At 39.3% G+C, this 11,543-nt stretch overlaps 1 protein-coding gene across 2 annotated transcripts; it reads left to right on the top strand.

Moving 5' to 3' along the window:
- The first annotated feature begins 1,358 nt into the window (after positions 1-1,358).
- Positions 1,359-10,498, top strand: ccdc28b (coiled-coil domain containing 28B). 2 transcript variants are annotated; one of them, XM_042500906.2, is made up of 6 exons: positions 1,359-1,687; positions 3,288-3,709; positions 4,836-5,005; positions 5,245-5,399; positions 8,001-8,023; positions 8,940-10,498. In XM_042500906.2, the coding sequence occupies exons 2-6, from the start codon at positions 3,474-3,476 to the stop codon at positions 8,992-8,994; spliced, it is 639 nt and encodes a 212-aa protein (XP_042356840.1). In that variant the 5' UTR covers positions 1,359-1,687; positions 3,288-3,473; the 3' UTR covers positions 8,995-10,498. The 2 variants fall into 2 exon arrangements, with proteins under 2 accessions (XP_042356840.1, XP_042356839.1); XM_042500905.2 differs by having other exon boundaries at positions 1,359-1,703.
- The last annotated feature ends 1,045 nt before the right edge of the window (positions 10,499-11,543 follow it).

Here is an 11,543-nt window from a genome sequence, read left to right as displayed (position 1 = left end):
AACAATTATTAACACAGAATCACAATTAGTCACCTCTGAATACTAAATGTAGATATTCAAATGTGAATCCAGTATGACACACATTGAATTTTCAAAACTTAAAATTACACTCATGCAATTTTACATAGGGACATTCATCAACACATGAATTCAGATGGATGCTTTTCAAGAAATGTTTTCCATGCTATTAATTCAGTGATTCAGTACTAATTCAATGAAACACTTATTAAACTGAAATTACCATGACCTTTCTCTGCATCCATAGTATTTGCTTATTTTTATAAATCTGGGGGACTTGCATTGAACTAATCCTCCTCTGTTGCTTTTTTGAAGTTTCTTTCCTTTTCCCCCAGCAGTTTAATTTCCCCTTTTCTAAGCTGAGTGTAAAGATAGAGAATGTTGTGTACGGTTCAGATTATAATGCATTTTGAGAAATTTAGACTGATTTCAGACTATATACAGTGATGAAAAGTAACTCAATACAACAACTGGTAAGTATATTTAATCAATTACTGTACAATTTTAATGTACTTGTGCTCTACTTTAGTATTTCCATTTTTTGCATCTTTATATAACTTCAGTACATTTCCAGGGTGTCTGTGGGTCCTTAAACTGTCAGAAATTCTATTTTATAATACTTAAGTAATTTAATAATCTTAAATTGTAATTTGTGAGGTCTTAATCGCCACCAACGTTTTATTATTACACATTTTTTGCACTCACTTTCCAGGCAAAATATAGAAAAAACTCACAAAATCTCACTCTAATAACTCGAACAATTATTACATTAAACCTAGTTGACCACATGTATGCTAACTTGCAGTGCTTTAAAAAGAAAGAGATGATTTGTTCAGAAACAAGTTTTAAATATGGTTAAAATGATCATGAAAACGTATGTAAAAACATTAAATTTAAGATTTTGAAACACGTTACACATTTTATGTGACTGCATTCATTTGACATCATGAATCCCTTTGCAGATTCAAATTATGACTGCAAAATATAAATAAACTAATAAATGACGATATATTACTATGAATTTAAGTTAACCACCACTATACTTGTAGTTGAATTTAGCCCAGCCTTCAGTTGCTGCATCATTAGTGATGCTGAATATATCACTAATCATAATCCAGTGTTATAATCTGCATTATGAGTACTGCTCAACTGGTTCTACCTGCAGTGTTTGCCGATGAATAGCAAATGAGTCTTGTGTGCAGAGTTATTGACATAATTCAAGATGTCAATGAAAGTGATGACACATTGGCGTCACCATGTGGTCTGTTTGTTGTATTTTCAGGTGCTGAGTACGAACAATGGCAACCCCTCCAGGCTATGATACAAGAGGGATATTTGCATCATCACCTGATCAGTGTTCATGTAGTTGGCTGCACCTGTGTGACAGTAAACAGAGACACTAACCTGCAGGGCTGCTGCTCTCCTGGCTCACACAGCACTGGGGTGAACTGGCCCTTTAAGACGGATAAAGACGACAGCTCCGCACGAGCCGCCGAGCGTATCGATGCCGCGCGCTTGCATTTCATCAGTAACGTTCATTTACACTGATGCCGAGCGGAGAATTCAACACGGTTTTAGTGTGTAAAGGTTCATTTAAATGAGGTAAATTGAACGTTTTTACATGGCGGGAGGAGAAATGTGACGCCGTGCTCAGCCGGTCTGCTCTCTGGTGCGTAATTGATTCGGTAAGTCGTATTTGTGTCTTCGATAAATCTGTTTACACGTCCTCTCTCACACTGAATTCACCAATATGTTGTAACAAACAGCTGTCGCCGCATTACAGTTAAAGAGGCTCCTATGTAGTATTGATGTAGTCTGAGTAAAGAAGGATTTCAGCGTATAAAGTTGCCATTGTGTATTACTGTAGGGGCCATCTTTGGATTCTACTTTGAACGGAGGCTGACGCAGTGTTAAGGAGATAACAGATATTATAATAGTGGTTTCTTCCCGCTGTGATGGGATACAGCATTATCGAGGCACAGGGAATAGACCACAATAATATCAACCAATTCACTTTGTCTGTCGATATAAGAATAAACTGCTGCTGTTATAGTTTGGAGATAGTAATATCACCGAGCCTCACAGGCTATAAAATAAAACATTTATAAATAAACAACTACTGCAGTCCATTACAAGTCCTGTAATATGACCTTTAATTCACAATTTAAGTATTAGAGGACTATTCGTTCCTATTGGCTTGCTTTACACTGTTAAACAGGGATACTCAACTTGCTTTGCACGTCATTTTACAAAGTGACCGGAGGCCAGGGGCCAGTAACAGCAACCCCATACATGTTTCTAGAATTTAAGGATATTGCTAGGAAATAAGGACATTTCTAGGATTTTAGGATGTTTTTTTTCTGACATTAGTGGCTCAGCTTAAACCTCTGTTGGGGGATGCGGGGATCCTCCACTAGCATGTTTTTTTTTTGATAAACAAGCTCTCTTTTGATGCTGTTTTATGCACTCTGGCACCTTATGTATTCTAAAAGTGCGAACATTTCCCAGTGTGAATAACATTTCTTACAAAAATGTGAATTAGAAAATGGTTGGGGGGCCGCCAGGCGTCCTATTGGGGGCCAGATTTGGCCCGCGGGCTGTAAGTTGAGTATCACTGCTGTAAATTGTGTTTTTTCTGGTCTCTCAGTGAGTGTAAATAGATAAGGGTAAGACCTTTAAACTCCGCTATCCTTCCATGGGGAAGCCTCTGTAATAATGCAGTTAATATTGATTTTCTCCTTCAGCTATTTGTCTGAAAGCTGTGTACATTAGGTCCATTTGTTCAACATACAGCATACTCCTCTCAGGACTCATGTTACCTCCATGTGCACTTCAGCCATTCATGTAGTAAAAACCTACTGCAGTGTAGCCATTTTGGATTTTTGATCATTTGTCGAGCATATAATGACTTTGTTTGATTAGAAATTGTTCTGAAAACATTAATGGAGGGTGTCCTTCAGTTCTCACTTATTCTCTAAGGTATTTCGTCTTTGAGGCTGCTCTAAAAATATCTTTCTAGGGCACTGTTTCCCTCTTCTTTTTTTACACCTGGGAGGCATTATGAAAAAAGCAAGAAAAACGCTTCCATTTAAAACTTTCATCTTAATGCAATCCCATTTAGGCAGGTGATTTAGTGGTGTAGTCTGTTACTTTTTATTGAAATGTAGTAGCATCCCTTCAGAAGATTTAGATTTGTCTCTGACAGATATATTGCGGATGCTGTTAAACTAATGAGAGCATCTTTAATTTTTTTTTTTTTTTTTTTGCAGAGCGGAGAATCCTGAGCTGCAGCACTAATTTTGGCACAGTCAGAAACCTCCATCCTCTTCTCAGGGAGGGGGAGACTGCTGCTTTTGAACTTCCTACCTTTGTTGCTGCAGGACATCCTGATCACACCAACCAAGCAGTGCCCCTTCATCTCACCCCAGAGAGCTTCTCTTAGAAAATAAATAATTATGGAGGACAAACGCAAGAAGCGGAGCCCAAAGGTGTCTCTCCCGCAGCCCCCTCCTCCCCCCATCAACCCCCGCAAACTCTCCGTCTTGCCTGCCAGCAAAAGTGCCACCTTCTCTCTCGGCCTGCCGCAGCCCCCCTCCCCCAAGAACAGAGGCAAGTACAAGAGGTCGATAGGAGCGCCGGGGCAGCCCAAAGAGGTGTTCACAGCTGTCGTAGCGCCACCAAAAACCACCAGGTTTGTTTCTTAATGTAACAACAAAATATCCCAGAATTGCTGCATGAATTGTTTTTCTTTTTTTTTTTTTTGCATTTTTTGTCTCCTATCATCATATTCACAAGGTGTGCAGTATCTCCACCACAGCTTCATCTTTACAGCACCAACACTGCAGAAAATAAATTCAGTGGTAAACAATTGTTTATGATACTTACATGTGTTGTTCAGCAACATAATCTCCACAAATGAATGCCACTTTTAGGATCTTTGAAGCCTAAATTTAATCGGCAGAAGTAAAAAGCTATTGCTAGGCTATAAAAAAACTACACTGCAGTCATGTTGCTACCATGAGGCTGTAAAGACAAGATCGGCACGGCTCAGTGTGAGGACATTCTGTCGTCTGATTTAGGCATTTGTTAGCAATTGCCTTTTTTAAAACACATACAAGCTTCAAAGTTGTCAGTGGGGTTTATACTGATGTATTTTATGTTGGAGAACAAATCGTGAAAGTCTCTTAAGTTTGTGTTAACCACAGACTTTATTTAAGGCTTCTCACCAAAAAAAACACATTAAAAAAACCATATACTTTGACACAAGGGAACTGGAGGGGCTGACATGCGAACAGATTTCTGGGTTTTAGGAGTCATTCATGGGGTTTTCTATGGTAAGCCAATATAATAAGAGTCAGAAAATGAGTAAACTGACTGTAATGTCTGTTAAACTGTATTATTTAGGTTCTCTAACATTAGTAACCATTAGCAGTTTTTGTTGCCACAGACTTACTGGTTATACCAGACCAAGTCTGTGGCAGCAAAAACCGTAAATGTTTTGAATTGAGAATGGGTTGGTTTTATTGGTTTTATTGCTTATGAATTCAATATTTCAGTTTTTAAGAGCAGGATAGTGTTATTTTTCTTCTGAAAACTACAAAGTCTTATCAGCCAAGTCTCATTTTAAGGGTTGTCAAACGTCATTGTGGGAGTCGCACAAATATCTAAGGCAAGATGCATTTCGCCTTGAAATGTAGCAAAAGTACCGTTTGCATGTGATGAGACAATTAATGGCCGCGCCACTCTTTAAGTGATGGTGTCTGTGAATTAAAACAACCCATTAGATATGAGCGTGATGTTTCTGTTTGTGTCATCAGGCCCCACAAGGAGAAGCCCAGGGCCCCCCAGCCTGCAGGGCCCAGTAAAGTCGTCCAGTCTTCCCCCCTGCAGCACTCCTTTCTCACAGATGTCTCAGACGTGAGAGAGATGGAAGGAGGCCTCCTCAACCTCCTCAATGACTTCCACTCAGGCAAACTACAGGCTTTCGGTAAGATAACCTTGATCAGAGCAGCCACCCAGGGAATATTCTGTTACAGCCTGAAAATAAAGCCAGTTGAAAAGTGGCTTTGTTAAACGAATCAGACTGAAATCAAATAGCTGCGGGTCTATTTTTACACATCTGGTGCTATGGAAATACTTCTGACTTTGCCACAATCTTTCTGAAACCAAAACAGATGACACTTGTGTCTTACAAAAGCTACACCTGTCTGGTTTAACTCTTTCTAGGTAAGGTGTGCTCCTTTGAGCAGCTGGAACATGTGCGTGAGATGCAGGAGAAGTTGGCCCGACTGCATTTCAGTTTGGACAGCCACGTGGAGGAGCTTTCAGAGGACCAGAAGAAGTGTGCCTCCGACCACAACCTGGAGCACCTGCTCTGTAACGTAAGCACACGCCACAGCAGCCAAAGGTCATCCTCATCTGTATTGTTTCTTTCGATAAGCAAGAGATACATAATTTCTGTTGTTTTTTTTTTTTCGCTTTTATTTAAGTTTAGTTCCTTCAAGTTTTTGCCTATTAAGTAACTTTTAAGTAGCCTTTTATGAATGCTAAAACTGCCACCTAAATTGCAAGAAATCCTGTATTTATTTTTGTCTCTTCCATCAAGGTCAAGCCACTGAAACATCGTCACATGACACTAAAACTCTAGTTTGGTTAACAGGGTGAGGCAAGTTTCCCTGTTAGTTTTTACAAACTGCAAAGCTTGAGGCTATGGCGTAAAGGACGCAAACAGAATACTTAAATTACTTCATAAATCATATTTTCACCAGTGAGACATATTAAGAAAAAATAAAACCCTCCACTAGTTTGGTTCTCAGTTTTTGATTCATATACATCAATCTCATAATTTCTTTTCTCATATAAGCTTGATGGATTAGAAGAAGCACATTTCAAATATATAACATGAGTGCTATTTGTAAGTACTATTATCACAGGCAACTGAACTTGGTTGAGTTTCTTGAAGAGGTTTCACCTCTGATCTGAGAGGCTCAGTGAAGTTCTGTGAAACTTATGCAAGTCCAGTTGCATACAGTATAGTACTTCGAATTAACACGACCTGGATGACTGACAGTCTTCACCAACAGAGCGTCAGAGCATTTTACAGCTTCGACTTTATACGAACATCTCAGAATGCATTTACAGCTTGTTCCACGTATATTGTTCATATTCCTAACTACGGCCAAAGCCAAACTATTTATTTATCCTTAAAAACAACATAATATAAAACCAGAGGAGAATTCAGCTATTAAGTCATGTGAGGTCTCCTATTTCATTACCAGCAGACCACAAAGTGTCAATGGATCTATCATCAGGAGAATAGTAAAATACTGTCATTTGTTTTTGCCCTTATAGAGAGCCTCATAGGTCAGGAGAGTAATGCAATAATCACAGTGCAGTAACAATGAGTCAAGCTCTTGATGTACTGTATGCTGTATGAAACAAAGCTATTTTTACTTCCATTCACTCGTAGCTGTGAACTTTCCAATAAAGCAGACATGTCTGTCGGAGATAAGTCATACAGCAGCACTAAAATTGTTCCATGCTCTGCTGAGTTTCTAGTCTGCTGTAATGTTAAATATTATACAGCACAAACAGCGGTGTGTAGTCCAAGAATGCCTTCAAAGAGTTTCTATTGTTAGTGTGTTGTGTGGCTCCTAGTTACCCTCGCCTGCGGCTGGTATGCTCGCTGAGGGGAAGTTGCAGTGTTGTGTGTGAGGGAGGTGAGAAAAAGCCTTCAATAGCGTGGATGCTTCAAAGCATCCACACTATTGTTATCCTGTTTATTATTATTAGTGTGGATGCAGAAGCATTCACATTATTGTTCTTCAAATCTTTATTCTTCTTATTATTTCACCTTCCGTACGTTTTTTGGCATTTAACTACTTTGGCATACTTTCAGCTATTTTAACCATTCAACTATCAAAATGTTCAGAATGGCCTACTCTGCATTTAACTCTATTTATACAGGTGGTTGGCCATTCTGATAGATGTTTATACCTGACAGAATGACCTAAGCTACCTTTAAATGTTGACTTTTTGGACTGTTCTCTTGAAATTCTACACTATAAACTTCAAAATGCTGTACCACAAGTTTTATCAATATCTGGAACGATTACTTTGTTGACCGATTTTACCACATTCTGTACTATAATGTGGTAAAATAAGTCAACACTATACTATAATGTTCTTCAAATGGTATGGCTTTTTGCGCCATACTATAGTATGACTTTTTCAGCATTTTAAATGTTGACTTTTTGGACTGTTGTTTTGAAATTCTACTCTATAAACTTCTTCGAAATGCTGTTCCATAAGTTTTATCAACCTTTGGGTCGATTACTTTTTAGACTGATTTTACCGCATGTTATAGTATAGCTTTTTTCAACATTTTAATTTTTGACTTTTTGGACTGTGCTTTTAAAATTATATACCCAAAACTTCTTCAAAATGCTACATTATGACTTTTTTTTTTTTTACATTTAGAACAATTCATTCCTAACTCTAACTCCAACCCTAGCCCTGACCCCGACCCTAAACCCTAAATACTACAGTTAGCCATTTTTCAACATTTTACATGTTGGCTTTTTGGACTGTTCTCTTGAAATTCTACACCATAAACATCTTCAAAATAATGTAGCATAAGTTTTAGCAACATCTGGAACGATGACTTTTTGACTGTTTTTACCACCTGCTATAGCATGGCATTATCGACATACTATAGCAGGCGGTAAAAACATTGCAGGAGAAAAACTTGGAGAGCACCTGGGCTGTGAAGTCCTTTGTGTGGATAAGAAGGGAAGTTGACTGGTTGCTTCTATAAACAGTGCAGTCGGATGATGGGAGTTTAATTCAAATATTGACCCCACACACACAGGCTGTTATGTAATATGATCACAGTTAGTGATTAGTCTCTTGTATCACCACGGCATGTTCTATTTTTGTCTGTGTCTATTGTCTATAAACCTCTCACCCGTTTGTTCCTGCAGCTGGAGGAGCTCAGCACCTCAATGTATCCTTTCCTAATTAAATGTGTATTTGTGAGAATCGCCCAGCACTCCAGGCGCAGACCAAAACACTGTAAAAAGACACTATGGGTGGATTGCACCAACAAGGATTAATTTAATCTAAGATTAGATCTGATCAGAGTTTAGTAAAATGAGGTTTAAAATGAGGAAATCCCGATTTAACTGTAACCGTTCATTGGTGTATTAAGAAAAAATGACTGCTTTTCTGGAACAAGAAGGATTACATTTTTGCTATCTCGCAAAAAAAGTTGCTCTCTTAATGGTACTCACGATGACTCGGCAGAGAGGCTCAAATTATTCCTCCTTTGAGAAAAAATTGCTGGCCTGGAACAATATTGCCAAATCATATAAGATTAAAAAAACATTAACAGCATTTCTGTATGTTTTTCTATGTTTGACAGCTGGCCTCGGTGAGCTGGCATCTTGACGAAAATTCATCGTCATCATCGAAAAAGTTAAATGAGTTGAGTCTGTCTGTCAACTTTTTTTTTTTAGGAACTTAAGTTAAAAGTTTTGGTGCTATCGAGTAAAAACTAACCTGAGATTTAAAGAGAGGTTTAAATGTAATCTTTCTACATTTTAAGATCGTGTTAAAGTTCGGTGCAACACAGTTTAAACTTAAACCGTGATTTAATCAGGTTTAAAAGTTAATCCATGTTCATGCAGTCCAGCCTATTTGTTTTAACTCAAAGAAAAGCTAGTGTCAAAGCTGCCTTCAAGTTTAAAGTTGACTTTAATCATAAAATTACCTCAACTTGTTTTCTCAAATTCAGTTAACTTCAAATTTTAAGGCAGCTTTGGCACCAACATTTTTAAGTTAAGACAAATAGTTTCTTTTGACAGTGTAATGTTTTCAGTTCAAAATCCATCTGTGTGAATCCTTAACGGGACCTCATTCAGACAAAAGCTCCATTTGGCTGAGAACCAGGACCTGCCCAAGACATCTGGCCCCTGACAAAGTGAGGCGCGGAGGACGGCGACCACACACTCATCTTCTCCCAACATCTTACCAGTCCAGGTTGCCATGGCATTGATCCAGCTGCCTTAGAAACTGAATGGAAAGATCCACAGGAGGAGGAGGAGGAGCTGTTTTTCCATTTGGTTGGTGAAGCCGAGGGAACAGTATAGCGACTCAAAACAGCAGAGCATTTAGTGAACACTCAACCAAAACCATAAACCCCTCATTCATGGCACAAGAAACAATCAGAGGGTTATCGAACTGTTGTTTTAGATGAAATATGTTGTTTCTAAGGTTTCAGCATGTTCTTGGCGTCAGTTAACGATTACATCATTTGGAAACCAACAGTTGAATCCAGGTGTTTGTGATCCAACTCTCATCACAGAAAGCACATTTCCTGACAGCTAAAGAAGCTGTAGTATGTCTCATCTTTTGCGTCATTTCAAAAGGTGTGTCTCTGTTAGCAAAGGTGAGAAAGTTTAGCCATACTTACGTAGCAAACTCATTTGATCCTTGTTGACAACACCACTGTGGTTAGCTCAGAACTTTGAAGGGAGTTTTCACTTTTGCTATTATTCTGAAGATGCTCCGTCATTTTTATAGCTTTGCTTTTAAAGTTTAATACTGGGAAACGGACTGGATTTCATAAAAGCAGGGCGAATTTGATATAACTGCATTTAAAGGCACTGCGTGAAAAGACACAAAATGTATGTTTAATGTAAAACGGTTTATATATTTTGCCAATGTGCAGTCCAGCTACTGTATTTGTTGACACTGGTGGGTTAAAATTACTTTGAGTCAGAGGATTTTTGTCAGGTTTGCCTTTCGGCTCAGTAGCAGCATCCCTCCAAGCACGAGCTCGTCCACCCTGCTGCTGAAACGCTGTTAAACCACCTACTGTAACTGAAGGTCGCGGGACCTTCTCTCTCGTGATACTGTGTTGGATAGCACAGTAATGTGGCCGGAATAAATCTCTGTGCAGTACAATTTAAAAAAACGGCAGCTACTTTTATAGTTAAAGTTTTTGGGGGGAGATTATGATTTGCATTGTATTTAATTCCAAAGTTGGCAGCAATGTACCTTGGCCAAATTATTTAATCCCTGACAAGCCAATTAAAGTGGTATTAGTGAAACATTAAAGCATTGGTGCATTTAATACAATATGTAATATGAGTCTCATATGTTTTCTAAGTTGGTCTGAACACATTTCTAATACTGGTAACTGTCACGACTCCAATCGTGACTCCAGGTTTTCCTTGTGTGCGTTCCCTGTCTCCCTCATGTTTTCATCTCCCCTGTGTGTCTGTGTGTTGATGGCTCTCCTTCACCCGGCTCCTGATTCAACCTGCACTCCTGTCTTCAGTCATCTCGTCACCATGCAGTGTAAGAACTCAGGGGCATCACTCACTCATCGCCAGATTGTTTCACTCTGTGGTATCAAGGACTCAGCTGCGCTGTAGCTTGATACCAGAGTACTTTCCTTGTGTTTTTGAGCCTGTTTTTTTTTTTTTAATTTCTCCTGTGCCTCAGATCACAAGCTTCTGCCTCCACGCAAACTCAGCACCTCCGTTTGAACCCCCACTCTGCCAAGCAAGTCCATTCAGTCATCTGCTGGCTTTTCACAGCCCCAGCTGTTCCAATGTCTTCCTGTAAGACCTGCCTGCCCCCGCCATCTCCATCTCCCCACATTTCCCCACCTATCTCCCCAAATAAACTCACCATCACGGTTTTGGTGTAAAGTGTTGGAGATATCAGCCATAGAGATGTCTGCTTTCTCTCAAGTAGTCACAAAAAAAACATTTGAAAAACACAACAGCAAGGTCTCTTTTCAGAGATCATGACCCAGTAACTCAAGCTAATCCACAGACATTGTTTCATGTAGAAATGACTTGTGGTGGTACGGATTTGTGTGTTTTTTCACATTTTTCCTGTTTTTTCTGGCTGTTTGCTGCTGCTGTGTTTGTGTGCTGGGTGTGTCTTCCTGGTGCTAAAGCTCTGCATGCACACCTGCTGCTCATTTCACTCATCAACTGCAGCTTCAAAACCCTGGACTCTCACTTTCATGCTGCCAGATTGTTTCTGCTCCTTTCTGTGGTACTGTTGGCTCTTCTCCAGTGAACAAACTGCTAGTGTCATTCTCTGGTGTTTTTGGTTTGTGACAATTTGCTTTTTATTGTCCATTTAAAGTGCCTCAACCTCCAACGCTCCAGTGCCATAAGCAACATGGTTTACCAGCCTCCACCATGCTGCAACTATTTTAACTCCAGCGTCTCACCACCAGCCTCATCCTCACAGCGATACCCTGCCTACCTGCAGAACTCAACAATAAAGTCATTTTTACCCCCTTCCCCCTTATCCAGTTTAAAACCACAGTAAACACTATTACACTATTTTCTTTATGCCAAACTACAGCCACCAACCATATCAACACACAGAGGGAAGCGTGCATCTACTCGTGGATGAGAGGCTTGTGCTTGTGTCAAAAAGATGTAAACATAAATGGTGTCCTCGGCTGAACAGCAACATTAGTTAGCTCAGTGCTGTAA

Source organism: Plectropomus leopardus, chromosome 14, assembly GCF_026936395.1.
Source record: "Plectropomus leopardus strain MGB_pleo_1.0 chromosome 14, ASM2693639v1, whole genome shotgun sequence".
Classification (NCBI taxonomy): domain Eukaryota; kingdom Metazoa; phylum Chordata; class Actinopteri; order Perciformes; family Serranidae; genus Plectropomus; species Plectropomus leopardus.
Note: the sequence above shows the minus strand (reverse complement) of the source record. Positions and strands in the feature narration are given on the sequence as shown.